Source organism: Galeopterus variegatus, unplaced genomic scaffold, assembly GCF_000696425.1.
Source record: "Galeopterus variegatus unplaced genomic scaffold, G_variegatus-3.0.2 Scaffold606, whole genome shotgun sequence".
Classification (NCBI taxonomy): Eukaryota; Metazoa; Chordata; class Mammalia; order Dermoptera; family Cynocephalidae; genus Galeopterus; species Galeopterus variegatus.
The window spans coordinates 576,480-591,242 of NW_007726717.1; the positions used below are offsets into that span (position 1 = coordinate 576,480).

General features: G+C 37.7%; 1 protein-coding gene and 1 long non-coding RNA gene across 4 annotated transcripts in view; one reads left to right on the forward strand and one right to left on the reverse strand.

Annotated features, from left to right (window-relative positions):
- SLC35A5 (solute carrier family 35, member A5) overlaps positions 1-7,820 on the reverse strand; it is a 17,292-nt gene extending 9,472 nt beyond the window's left edge. For both annotated transcript variants that reach the window (XM_008570478.1, XM_008570477.1), the window contains exons 1-4: positions 7,755-7,820; positions 6,842-6,990; positions 3,061-3,159; positions 1,620-1,750 (exon numbers count right to left, since the gene is read on the reverse strand). In XM_008570478.1, the coding sequence (XP_008568700.1) occupies positions 1,620-1,750; positions 3,061-3,159; positions 6,842-6,971 (360 nt within the window). In that variant the 5' untranslated portion in view covers positions 6,972-6,990; positions 7,755-7,820. The remainder of the gene's footprint in view (positions 1-1,619; positions 1,751-3,060; positions 3,160-6,841; positions 6,991-7,754) is intronic.
- The window catches only part of LOC103588702, an 8,535-nt gene continuing 1,482 nt past the window's right edge, over positions 7,711-14,763 (forward strand). Inside the window, exons 1-3 of one of the 2 annotated variants that reach the window (XR_550332.1) lie at positions 7,711-7,809; positions 8,652-8,783; positions 11,367-11,408. This is a non-coding gene — a long non-coding RNA (uncharacterized LOC103588702). Of the gene's footprint in view, positions 7,810-8,299; positions 8,784-11,366; positions 11,409-14,763 lie in introns of those variants that run through there. The other variant, XR_550331.1, reaches the window with a different exon arrangement.

Sequence of the window (14,763 nt, forward strand, 5' to 3'; positions counted from 1 at the left end):
AGCCTGGCTGGCTTGATGAATTCTGAAAATTCTTTCCATGCAATAGTATAGAATAAATAAAACATCAGAGCTCTTTGCCCCAAACCGTCTTGGCATCTCTATTTAATTCCTTAAATAGACTTGGGTATAGCAATACATAGAGTATGCCATGTGATTTATTTTGTAATATCTGTGGTTGTACACAATCAGGAAGGAAGAGCAAAGCAATAAGCTGGAAGGATAATAGTTGGGTATAGCAATACATAGAGTATGCCATGTGATTTATTTTATAATATCTGTGGTTGTACACAATCAGGAAGGAAGAGCAAAGCAATAAGCTGGAAGGATAATAAGAAAATTGCAATCTTGCTTTGGTACTGGGGACATAGGAAAGGGATATAAATTTAGAGCTAACCCACTGGATATAAATAAAATACAACAAATATTTATTTATTGAATGTGAATAATTATGTTGTTGGGTACAGGAATTCTCGGATGTGAAAAACGAAGAATTTAGGGGGGATATCTTCTAGATGGACTGATCACTCGCTAACAACAGAACTGAAAGAAACATCAGGTGATCAACTGGCCCAGGTTTCTGCCTTTGGGCTTGTGTATTATTATTATTCTATTTTACAGATGGGGCAATGGAAACGAAGAGTACTTGTGGCCTGCTTAGATACACTGCTTCTAAATTGTGGAAAAGAGTCAAACTCCTATTTTTTACTATAGATCTCTATTGAGACCTCCTTTTCATCCTACTCCAAACCTGATTTGGTTATATTTAAGAGACTTCATGTATTTACATTTATTTATATTTCTTTATATTTAGAGGCTACATATATTTAAGAGGACTTGGCCAATAAAAATCCTATTTGTAATCAAAATGCCTGAATTTACTTTTTAAGAAAATTTAAAACACACTTTGGCAATAAAGGCAACAGAAATCTTCATTTCATAATATATTAAGGGGAAATGTATCCAAATGTAAACTGAGTGACAGCTAAAAGCAGAAGACCAAACTCCAATTCTGATTAATAATGGCTTTCCAAATTGACAAAAGGATGCCTAGAGACAAGTAATGTTCCCAGTGTTATCAGTGATAGATGACATTTAAAGTTGGGAGTATGCAATCCTTACCCTCAAATAACTTGTTGGTTAAACGATAAGACTAACAAAAAAGAAAACCATACATATAGAATACATATAAACTACATTAAAACAGGTATAAAATAGAGAGGTACACTGAGTGTTTAATTTTCCGAGTTAATCATGGAAATGTGCTTGGAGATCTTGGATACTGAAATTAATATTAGAGGTTGGTGGCCATAGCATGGCTCAGAAAATAGTCAGACAGATTAAGGTTACACAAAGAGGAGTGGCTTCAAATTCCATGGGCCAAGGAGCAACTTCCCCATAGTAGTCAGCACAGTTTAATACAGTAATCCTTAACAGTGAGAGACTCTGGCAAGCAGATTGGTAATTCAGTCTCAGATGATTCTGGGAATATCTCAGGAAGATTAGTGAGGGAAATGAGAAACTAACAATGCCAAGGAAAATGATAAAAAAACAAAGATCAGTTCTGGGATTCATTTCTCTATATCTTTTCAATGATATTTCCTTTTGCCATATTTACTTACAGGCTGAAGATATGATAGGACATAGAAGACAATCAAGTTATCAAGGAAATAAAGAAAGGCAGGAATGGACCACTTCATGAAATCAGAGAATTCCTTCCAGGAAGCACATTTCAGATTTCTATTTTGATGATCTTTAAAGAAAGAAATACAGCAACAAATAAATGATCTTGATAAGAATACCCATATTTTTAGAGAAATCACATTGCATTTGATTACTGATACAATTCTTTAAAGGGGGCTTTATAACTGTTTCCATAAGTGACGATTAGCCTAAAGAAATCAAAGATAATGTGGAATTTCATTACTGTCTCTCTTTAACCCACCACTGTGTCTTATCACTGAAAACCAGCAATACCCTTAAAAATACTGATTATTTTAATTCCTGTTAACTTGAGATAGTAAAAGTATCACTTGAGTCATATCACTTAAGGCAACCCAGGATACACATGGCGTTTCTCTTACTACCCTGACAGCATAAAGCCAATAGGGAATAAATAGGAAAAAATATTAAGCCATCATGATGAGATTTTCCCCCCAGAGCAGATCAAGAGAGATATACTAAGTGGAAATTTATATATATGAAACTAGAGAAGATTAACTTCTACTAATCCTAGTGAGAGTTTTTATCCCATCACCACATTTCCAAAAACTTAGGAAGAGAGAGAGAGAATGTAAAAATAGAAAACAAAAGCGGTTTAAACTTAAGCCCTGCAAATAATATATGAGTTTTATGAGATTAAGACACATATTCCACTAACTAGAAACTGCACAGATTGAAAGCCTTGAGTATGAAAAGGTATCTTCCTGGGCAAGCACTTTAATGCTCTAAATTCTATGTTTACCTCATGTGGGAAGGCAGATCAAAGAGGGAGAGAGAGCTAAGGTTCAATAATTGGGAAATTAAGGCAAAGAATTAATATATACTAATAGCCTACACATTCTGCAAAAAACCTAGATACTTTAGTATCTGTATTTGATAGTTGAGGAAACTGGAGCTCTGAGAATTTAAAATAATCTGTCCCAGAACATAGTCTCTTTGAGTTCTACTACTCTTGCTGTCCAGTGCACTACCCTATCCTCTCTGTAGGAAATGCGAACTGTTATTACAATACAATACATATCAAGTCAGACAGCACAGTCATCTAGAAAATCCTGAATTTGAATAAAACTTTTTGTGTGAAAACATCAAAGGAACAAGTCACAGGGTAGAGTAATGGAAAGGACATTGGAAAACCTGGGTTGGTGTTCTAGATCTACCCCTTCCTACCCAGCTCTGCATACACTCTCTGAGCCTGTTTTTCCACATATAAAACATACTTAACATTTGTATCTTAGCTTCCTCATACATAAAATTAATGGACTAGACCAAATGATATAAAATGTTCCTTCCAGTTAATTTTGCAATTTTTAAACAAGTATATAGTACCATTTCAAAACTCACCTTTCTTTACAACACAGAATGACACAAGCACACAGAAAATTAGCTTCAGCAGTTCTGAGCACACATTCACAGTAGTTGGAAGATAATCATACTTGTTCTCTGAAATGTAATGGAAATTTTTTAACTACAAATTTTATTCTATATATGTTTACATACAGTTAATAACATAATCGTTAAACTTAAAAGCTGAATTTAATACTGGTTATACTAAATTTTTTCCAGCTGGCTTTGGTCTTTTGAATTTTTGAATCAATTCATTTAATGTATTAGCTCTCCCTATCCCATTCAGCTTTTAATTATCATTGAATTTGATAAACATGTGTCTCATCCAAGTTGCTAATAAATATTTTGAGAAGGCTAGGGCCAAGGGCAAAGAAAGCTCTGTGGCATGGCATTAGAGACTGCCTTTTAAATTGCCCATTAATAAACAATCAAGATCTGACTCATCAAACAGTTATGAATTTACCCAGCTCATGGTTCTTTTTGTGTAACTTGTTTGCCTTGCTCAAATCAAGGTACAGTCTATGACGTTCCCTTAACCCAAGAGTTTTCCAAACTGTTTCATATTATGGTATACACAGAAAACATTAATATTCATTTGGCACTCTGGGATACAGGGTACATTGGGGCAAAAGAAGGAAGTGACCTGAGGCAAGAGGTGACTTGCCTATGACTCTACTACCTCTAGGGCTGAGAGGAAATACTCTGAACACATCCAAACCCACTGATGATTGTGAAGCTGTGTCTTAACTTACAAGTCAACCCAATTAGAAAATGAGGTTTGGTTTGCATGCCTTGATCTTAACTGTTACCCCTGTCATTTCCAAATGCTTACAAACAACTTGCTTTATAATTTTGCCAAAGACAAACATAAACTTTATTAAGTATTATTTTCAGGAATGCATTTCCCTGCCTTTTGAAAACATATGCTTGTTTCTCTTGGTTATGTTAAAGCCCAAAGTGAACAAGATGGGGGAGAAAGCCAACTTGACATTCCATCTAGAAAACCTTTTCTTCTTTTCTGTGGTTACACCTGACCTTCTAAACGTAAGCAGGATCATTTGCTCTGTTCCTGTAAATCCCTATAACAGCACTTGTCACATTGTATTATAATTACCTTTTATGTGTATGTCTTAACCTTACAATTTAAGCTTCATATGCCAGGCACTTAGTGTCCCACACTTACTAGGCACTTGATAAATGTTCACTTGAATTTAAATATTTGCTTGTTCAACTTTCCTCATCATTCAAAGCCTAGTTAAAAACTCACCTTCCTTTTCTGAGCTAGCTAGACTTAAATCATACTGTTATCCTCCAATGATACTTTTCATGATCTCTATCACAATACATGCAGAAGTCAACATGTGCACACAGAATGGAGGGGCTTCAGATTACAACTTTCAAACCCTTGTTGTCTTGTAGTTCTTGCTTTTCTTTCTTGTATTCCTCTCATGGCTGATCCAAACCATGTGCCAACATGATGTGTGACTTCCCTCCACTCATCTCCTACCCACACCACATACCTTATCTGCAGTGCATCCATCCTGACTGGTTTCCTTTCAGTCCTAGAAAAAGGGGCCATGGCCCTACTATTTACCCATTCTTCCCTTTAGAACTGTCCCTTCTCAGAGACTAGGTGCCAATAGGTACTTCCTTTGGCTTCAGTATATCTCCTTTATCTTCCTCTCAACTAGCTTCCTGCCCTTGGCCTACAAAAATGCTCAAAACACTTCCATCTGAAAATCAAAATATAAGATACTACCCCCTTTAGCTACCATACCTTCTCCTTCTCTCCCTAACAAAGTATCAGCATCCATTATCACCACTTTACCCACTTTCCAGTCAGGTCTTATCCCCAAGCAATCTGGTTTCTGATTCCACCACTTTACTCAAACTACCTACTCTCTGAGAGTATCAAACGCCTTCTAATTACTAATTCTAAAGGGCATGTTTTAATCCTTATCTTTTCATTATGCCACAATTCTATCTCAATCTTTGAACTCTCCCCTTCCTTTCTATGAGTCATGTGTATTAGTTCTCTCATCTCTTTAATGATTTCTTCCTAATGTTCTTCTGAGTGTCAGCATGCTACTTAAATGTTGGCATTCCTTGGCTCTTATTTCTCATTCTGTATGAACCCTCTGCTCCTAAGGTTTTAATTATCAGTTTAATATTAATGACTCCAAATCTATATTCTGGAACATTTAACTTACAGCCCACTAAACATATCTACATGATTCATTACCTCCTATTTGTTCATTTAACTGACATTTCCTTCATGTGCATGATGTGCCAGACACTGCAGGAAATTGCAGTGAATGAGGACATAGCTCCTGGCCTTATAGAAGCTACATAGCTAAAACTGTAATCTCTCTGAACTCTGCCCAACCTGTTCTTCCTCCTGATGGTTCCCATCTCAGCTGAGAACATCATCAACCCACTCAGCACTCAAACCCGAAACCTTTGACCTATCCAATATTTTATATCTTTCAACCTCCACATTCAATACATTCTCCAAATCCTGTCTTTTCTACATTCTAAATATTTCTTGAATCTATCCTTTTAATTCTTACTTCCAAAGCCCTAAGTTAGTCTTCACCGTCTATGGCTTGAATTTGCAATAACCACCTAACTGGCTACCCTGCTTCTAGTCTTTTTTCACTAACCATCCAGCTACCATAATAGTCTCCCATTTTACCCTCCTATTTATAATCCTTCAAACTCTAGGCCTAAAGAAAAAAATCCCAGTTCCTTAGCATGGCATATAAAGTCCTTAATCTGACAATTACTTCCTTCTCCAGGCAAGTACTCCTTTCCTCTCTCCTCTAAACTTTTTGCTCAGTAATTCTGAGCTACATGATCTCACAACATACCCTGCTTTTTTAATGTCTCTGTTCCTTTTTACAGGTTGTTGGCTCTGCTTTGAATACCCCTGCCCATCAGGGCAGTGTTGCGATTCCTTTGTGCTCCACATCATCCTCTCCCAGACAGAATATATCACTTTCTCTTCTATATTATCTCTGCATCTTTGACATATTTCTTTATTATAATATATTTTCATGACACGTTTACATGTATGCCTCTCCTAGCAAACTGTGAGTTCTTGAGGATGAGGTCTATGTCTTAAAAACTTTGAACCCTGCTACTAACACTTAGCCTAGTGCTGGCAGATAAATGTTAACTTAGGTAGAGATTTATTTACACATCTGACTCCCCAAGCAGACCATTAAGTGTCATGTTGTCATGATTTTATCTGACCTCAGTAACTAGTGAGATGTACTCAACACAGTTTTGCAGAATTAAAGTGTTTGCTCAAATCCTTATATTAAAAAAATAATAATAAGAGATTCCTTGAATACATACAAGTACTTATCAAAGCTTACACTCTGCAATGTCCCATTGATACAATAATTATGACAGTACCTCACAAATGCCAAGTGACCAAACAAATATATCCTCCTGCCTATTTCAAAATAAGCTGTAATTATACATTTTGCTATAGGTCCAGAAACACCTGTTGATTGATGCTACAGTCAGACGTTACGATATGTTCTGCACCAAAGAGTTTGATTCTGTACTTGATTGACCTAAATCACATCAAAAACTTTTCTTGCTGAGAAATGAAAGGGTAAAAAATAAAATTTAAACAGGCTTTATCACACACATGAAGCAAAGAACTTGATAAGGTATTATCCCCATTTTAAACACAAGGAAATCAAAGACAGGAGAGAATGTGTAATTAGATGGAAATACTTCATACATATTTCAAGTCTTAACTTACCTTCATTGGCAGAATATTTTACCAGTAAGATGCGACTTGAGCTTAAAGTAATGAATATGGCACCTAGCAGGAATGTATACATTGCTGACAATGAGCATAACACAGGATGACTACAACTCTTTCTTTCCATTCCACTGTTTTTTAATTGCCTTAAAGAGAAGAACACTTTTATGAGCAATCTTGTTCACAGACTTAAAGTTTAAGTATAATGCAAATACCATGGATTGTGAAGAACACAAAAGGAATTTTTTAGAAGTTTGGCTATGACTATATCAGAACCAAGGAAGTTGAGGAGGACAGAAGAAACCATAGGGGAAGAAAATGAAAAAGTCAAAATGAAATAGGAAGGGGTACTCTTGAGACAGAAAAGGCAGGACCAGATTAGAAGTGCTTACAAAGGTATCAAGTGAGAAACTTAACTGACACCGTGGGACTGCAGAAAAGCAATTCTGTAGCTTTCATTCTTAATAGCAACTTTGCTGTAGAAGAGAATTTGGGAATTGTATTTTTTCCTCAGTAGCAGCTCTTCCCTAAGGGGAAGAATAAGAGCTTGCTGGGAAATATTTATAAAAATGAACAAAATGAGAACATGTAAAATACTGCTGTTAAATCTTCTGAACCAGGCATTCTTTTGACAGGTTGAGAACATTAAACCCCAGGCGGGTAAGTAATGCACCCAAAGTCTCCCAGTGTACCGGTAGGTATGGTGCAAAGGCTCTGGCGACTGGTATGTCAATACAGACAGCTCAACTGGGGGCAAGGAGACCAATGAGTCACCAGCCAGGCACCAGAAGGCCAGGTTTCCCTCCACAATCAGGGAACGCCTTCTCGTCACACATGCGCAGTAGAGATCTCGTCTGGCGCGCCCTCCCCTCATACGCACGCGCAATTCTTTGCTTGCAGGCGCGGTTACCTCGCTCCGTCAGAAGAGCTTCCAGTGGAACAACGCACATCCTGGAGCTGAGACAGTAACTCTCTCTTTAGCAGCAGCAGTAGCTTTTAGGGTCCATAGGCAGGAAAGCTATGGGAGGAAAAGAAAGGCGAGAAAGCCTATCCACCCAAGTTTACTATTGCGGAACAAAAAGCAGGATAATGTCCTGCCTGGGAAAGAGCGGACCTGGCGCCCATTGCGCAGGCGCGTCCAGTGTTACGCTTCCGGAGGGAGGGCCGAAGGGGCGTCACGTGTGGGGACAGTCCAGTGTCACGTGAGGCCCAGGTGGTGGTGGAGCTACGTCAAGAGAGTGAGAGGAAGGGGAAGCCGGAAGGGGCGCGAGGGAAGCTAAGGGGGGACACCCAAGTTTACTATTGCGGAACAAAAAGCAGGATAATGTCCTGCCTGGGAAAGAGCGGACCTGGCGCCCATTGCGCAGGCGCGTCCAGTGTTACGCTTCCGGAGGGAGGGCCGAAGGGGCGTCACGTGTGGGGACAGTCCAGTGTCACGTGAGGCCCAGGTGGTGGTGGAGCTACGTCAAGAGAGTGAGAGGAAGGGGAAGCCGGAAGGGGCGCGAGTGAAGCTAAGGGGGGAAAAGACAGGTCCCGAGGGGGCGTGGGCTGTGCGTGCGCCCGCGTCTCCCCACTGCTCTCCCTTCAGTCTCGCCGCCCTCTCTTGCGGCCAGGTGACAGAGCCCGGTGCGGGGCGCTCTGCCTGCGGCGCGAGAAGAACGCGCCCTGCCCTCGCGCGGTGCACCCGCTGCCCCTCCCCCTCATCCCGTCCGTCCCGTCGCTTCTCGTTCCGTCTTCTCCCCTCGGGTGCCGCCGGCGTGGTGCTTGTGCGAGTCGGCGGCGGCAGGGACATTTTCTGCCTCCCCAGCCCCTGTCCCGGCTGCCCTCCCCCCCCCGTCGCGGGGCCGGCCGCTACTCCGGCCCCAGGATGCAGAATGTGATTAACACGGTGAAGGGAAAGGCACTGGAAGTGGCTGAATACCTGACCCCAGTCCTCAAGGTAAGCCGGGCCGGGCTTGCCCGGGGCTCAGGCACACGTTCAACTCTGCCGGGACCGGGCGCCGGAGGGTTAGGAAGGTGGTGAGGGTGGGACACGGGAAGGGTGCAGCCGACACCCATGGGCTTACCCGGCCGTTCTCTAGGGCTTTCTGGCTCCTCAGGGGTAAGTGAGAGCGACGCTCAGTGCCTGCTCGCGTCTTCCTCCGTCATAACTGCGCGTCTGGGTACGTCGGGCTGGAAGGTGGTCGGCAGCTAAGTAGATTTAAGAACGTTAACTCCTAACATCCGAAGTCGTTTAAACTTATTAAACGAGGATTTTGCTTATCTTTTTAAAAAATGAAATCGGTGTTTGGTACTAAAATCACAGGTCACTGTTTTCATTCAAGTTTCGTAAAAAGTCTCTTGTACTTAAAAGTATGAAGTAGGTTAAGTTGTGACTGAGATCCCAACTCGTTTATATTTTAGAGGAATGAGGTGAAATACCGGGCTATTAATCTTGGGCTTAAGTGACAATAAGGAGCAGCTTGGACCTCCTAGATATATAATCTTTTATATATTGCCAATAGTACAGTATTTTTAAGGTTAAAAATTGTGACACATTGGCTAATAACAGCAGTGACTGATTTTCTTATTGTTAAAGATAAATTTCTATAAGTGCATTCAAGTTTTTCTTTTGTTACTTTTTAGAGTAAGTTTTTTGTTGTGATTTTATTTTTGCTTTCTGAAGAGTGAGCAATGATAGTACAGTAAATGAATGGCAAGTTCTTGTTTAGTGGTTTTTTTGGTTTTGTTTTTAGCCTTCAATTAAAAATTTACGAGTCCTGGTATGGGGATGAAATATTCTGGTATGCTAAGGGGAATAGTTGACAGTTTTACTTTGCTCCCTTTCTATGACAAAGGGAAGTGAAATGTTAGGTCTATACCTTTTTTATACTTATTTCTAATATTGATTTTAAACAATACCTTGCTGGGCCAAGTAAATAAAAGAACCAGGAATGAGAATTTCAACTCTTCTTTGCTTATATTTTACTACGAAAATCATCTTAATTAAGAATATTCAGTCAACCATTTCAAAACGAAAATAATTTTGACATTTAAATCAAATGCTTCTTTTGCATATTTATTATGTTACCTTTTCAGAATAGCATATCTACATAGGTATACGGCATTTTAATAATACACAGTTGTTCTTAGTTGAACTCCTTAGTTTCAGGGAGAGAGGAACAAAAGACCTCCCAAATTAAATACGAAATGGCTATAGTATAAGTCGGTTGCATTTTCTTGAACTACGGTATAGAATTGTTTTGAGGAATCATTTTACCTTTTCACCAAACAATATGAGTATGTATGGTGTATATTTTTAATAATAAAGCAGAATTAATGACTCTGTCCTTGTCACTTCCTGTGCAAACTTGGTTTGCAGAGAGAATCCTAACAGATTTCTGCTAGTTGAATGAAGACAAGGAGAAAAAACAAAATCTCCAGAAAAGAAATAACGGCCTTCTCCCAGCAAGTAAAAATTAAAAGCAGTCATATTTTGTTCAGAAGACATACATGAAGTAAAAGCCAAAATCCTTACAATGATCTTCAAGGCTCTACTTGATTGGTAGAGGTCTCAATCTCATGTACTATTCTATCCCATGATCACTCTTGCTTAAGCCAACCTGACCTCTTTATTACTCCATCAAGCATACTCTTGCCTCCTGGACTTTGCATTTATTCTTCCCTCTGCCTGAAATGCTTTTCCCCTAGACAGCCTCATGGCTTGTTCCTTTTCTTAATGTGTTCAAGTCACCTTATCGTTAAAGTCTTTATTCTCTCACCATTCTGTTTTAAATATGGCCATCTCTACTCCTCCACCCTGCAGTTTCCTTTGGTTCATTTTTCTTCGTGGTATGGTATTCATTACTATTTGGCTTTTCTCTCTCCCCTAGAGTTTAAACTCCTTATGAGTGCAAGGATGAGTTTGGTGTATTTTATTCACATCTGTATCCTCATTGCCTCAAGTAGTGCCTGGCAAATAATAATAAATATTTGTTGAATGAATAATACTTATAAATCTTTTCAGTTTTGTAGACTCTACCACAAAATCTTACGTATAACTTAAAATTTAGGAAAAGTTTAGTCAATAGCACCCTTACTTTAGAGAAAATATCGTATCAGTACCTTGGTGAAATTGAGAATAATGAAAAAATATTAAATGATTTCTAGATTTGGTTTCTCATATTACTCAGTTTAAATAAGACAGTGGCTGAATTGTAAGATGTCTAAACGTCTTTAAGACATTTTTACTGTGTTGTAAAATAAAGATATTTGATCATTTCACCAAATCACTAAGGCTTTGTGGTTGTTTACACCTTTAAATGTTTTTCCAAATAGATTTGCTCTATTAAAGCACTGATCAAATTGTATTTTAATTATTTTCGGGTCAGTTTCCTACATTAGACTTGTATATTCCTTGTGGTCAGGTATCAGAGACAGATATATTACCTAGAAGGGTGCCAGCTAACTAGTTGCCCCCCAAATATATTTTAACTGAAAGTGAAAGATGTTATAATACTGTTATTCTTCTGGCTTTCTTTAGGAATCAAAATTTAAGGAAACGGGTGTTATCACCCCAGAAGAGGTGAGTGTTGAAGATATTCTGAAGCCTGTATACTTTATAATTACATAAATTGGGTGGCTTTTCTGCTTTATAAAAAAACTTAATTTTGATTTGAGTAAAATTAGATTTTGTTGACTATATTAGTGATTTATAGGGATTTCTACTTCCCATAGAAGATGTTAAGTTCCCTCTCAGTTTGCTACTTCTCATATTTCTCTGTACTTCCTCTTTATTTAGAGATGAGGGTGGGGAAGGGAATGGAAAAGATTCCTGTGATCACTTATCTTTCACTCATGTTTGTGTTTATTGAGCTGTGCAGTGGGCTCTGTAGCATTTTCTGTGTTTCAGCACTGTCATACCAATTGTGAGTTTTCATGGCTTTCCATTTAGAAATTTCTGTCACTGCTTGGATATTAATAATCTCCTTAAATATTTTATTGCCACATGCTTGATACTGATTTTTTTTTTCACCATTCTTTCACTTTTTCTACTAACAAGTAATTTTGAAATTGCTTAATGCTGGAACAGCTATTTTATAGACCAGTTTTGTTTTATTGAACTTTTAACATAGAATTATGTTTTGAGGAATCATTTTACTTGTTCATCAAATCTGTATAAGAAAAGAGTTCTCTTTCATTTAGGTAGGGTTTTTTTAGTTATCCTTAGAGAAAAACTGAGCCAAAAACCTTTCAGACTACATTTTCTGAATAGTTAGGGTTGTGTCAAACTTATTTTGTTCTTAATAAAAGACAAAGAATTTATTTAAGCTTGATCTTTAACTCTCACTGAAAACAACCCTTATTGTTAATAGAACTTATTCATTGTTTTGAAAGAAACATTTTGAAATTAGCCATGTTTTATTTTTATTTTTTGTCTTTTGTCTTTTTCCGTGTCTGGCAACGGATCGCAACCCTCAGTGTTGCCCCCGTACCGGACCGGGGACCGGCAACGGGACCGCAACCCTCGGCGTTGCTCCCGCACCTCGCTCAGCCAGTGAGCGGGAACCGGTCTGTATGTGGGATCCGAACCCTCGGGCGGGAGCGCCACCATGCTTCCCAAGCGGCGCACTTATCCAGTGCGCCACCGGGCCGGCCCCAAAATTAGCCATGTTTTATGATGAGGCTGCTGCTGTAATTTCCAAGACCTCAAGCCAGAGAATTAACTGATCTTTCAGTTTTCAATTGTGGAGTCTCTCTAATCCCAGTGTGTTGTGAATTCTAAGAATGGTGTGCTAAATTGATCTTTTATCTAAATTTGTCTTTATTTTTAGTGAAGACATATGGTGGGGTGGAAAGAACCTAGGAGACCAGCTTTCTAGATCCATTTCTGTAATTTCTTATAACTTTGACAAATTGGTTAAGCTAACTAGACCCAGGTCTCATGTTTCTTCATTTATAAAATGAGAAATTTGGACGAGACATCCTCTAAAGGAGGTGTTGTTCTTCCTTAGGCTTCATGAGTTTAATACCTTGAATGCCCAATAAAGCTAAGTTTTGATCTTAAGGATATCATTATCGTTCTTGCCAAATAAAGGTGTAATTTAGACATGGCTCTTTAAGTATCTGAACTCAAGAGCAGAGATGAAAATTTGCTGTTCTTTTTGTACTCTTTGGCTTTATCTCTTCTGTGCGAAGATGACTTACACAGATAGTTGGAGTTAGCGATGCAGGTCTGTGGTGTTAGATAGAATTAAGCTGTTTTAAAACAGGAATTTATGTAGAATGAATAATGATTACACTTTAATTGCATCATGAAACAATTTATGAATTTTCCCCCTTTTAAAAAAAGCCCAGGCAAAACTAGCCCAGCTGGGTACCAAGCCCATACTACTAGGTTGGGATAGAGCACAGTTACAGAATTGAGTTAAACTGGAAAAAGGCTGGAGGAAGAAAATAAGAGGGCATCATTTGCTTTGGGTAAAATATGATATTCTTAGTTGATTTGTTCATTTATTTCCTCTCTCTGTATCTGGGCTTCTGCCTGTCAGCCTCCAGCTATCTTTTTGTTTTCGTTGAGAGGTGCGGAAGTATTGTATTTAAAAAGAGGGGTGGCCAGTATCTAATAGTATTGTCTGGAAAAAAATTTGTTGTTAGATGTGTGTATGACTTGATTAAGTACAGTACTATTAATAGAGGATAGCTTGACAAATAAAGTTGCTCATCAAAATACGAATATTGATTCTATCCTGTTGGAATTCCGCATTATTTATTGACGATAAATCCCACAGGAGAATGTTTAATTACTAAGAGAAAGCTACTGCAATCAATATTGATAATTTGGAAATTTAAGTCTACATCTTACATTTTATTTCATTTGAACATATGAAGCAAACAATAACGGCCATTGTTAATGAGGGCGAATGTACACACTTACTAATTAAAGTGTACACATGTACTAATTATCAGTAAAATTCTGCATTTTTAAAGAATAGTTTTTATTACCTTCTAGTGTTTTTGTTATTTTTAAAATAGATACTGCCAGAAAGACCAGGGGATAAAATATTAGAGTCTTATCTCAAGGCAATGTAATTAAAGAATTTTTAATTTTTAATCCTTTGTTTTGCTTGCATTATGTTAAATTATTACTTTGGTAGTGATAAACTAGTTCCAGATAACAACAGAGCTAAATGGAGAATCTGGTTGCAATGACTCCAAAATGCTTAAACTTGGGGGAAAGACATTTTTTCCACTTCAGTGCTTATCTTTACTTAACCAGTTTAAATAATAAAAAGACTACTTGAAATAAAAGTATATAAATATTTATAAAGTTACTATATCTCATCTTTTAATCATCATCTTAAAAGAGGTTATTCTTATAATTCTTATATGATAGAATTTTACTCTCAATTTAATAGTATTTTATGTAGACCATACTTTCTCAGAAAGGCATTAGAAAGAAGATTAAATATATTGTAATTTTTTGCTATGTAATAAACCCATGAACAATATACGATTTTAAGTTAGAGCTGTTGTGAAATAGAAGTAATTGAGAAATATGTGCTCATGTTGCTTGAATTGGGACACTGCAGTTATGCTTAACAGACTTTCATTTTCTGCTCTCGAGAATAATCAGGATTTCTATCTCAGTAAGATCAGCTCATGTTTGCGTAAACTGGAAATTTTCAAAAGGTTAAACTGTTTCTTTCTGAGCCTGATTTTTATTTCTGAAGAAAAATAAAAACTTATACAGTGTTCAGTCTTCCCAGAAAGTCCAAGGTTTGTTAGTGGATTTCATTTCTTAATTTTATAGGTGTTTTCAGAGTCGATCCAAAAGCTTCTAACTTTTTCCCCATTATTGGACACTATATTTCTCTCTCATTAATGATTACTTTAAGAGTATGAAAAAGTTTTCAAAATTGGCAAATACTTATTTTTTA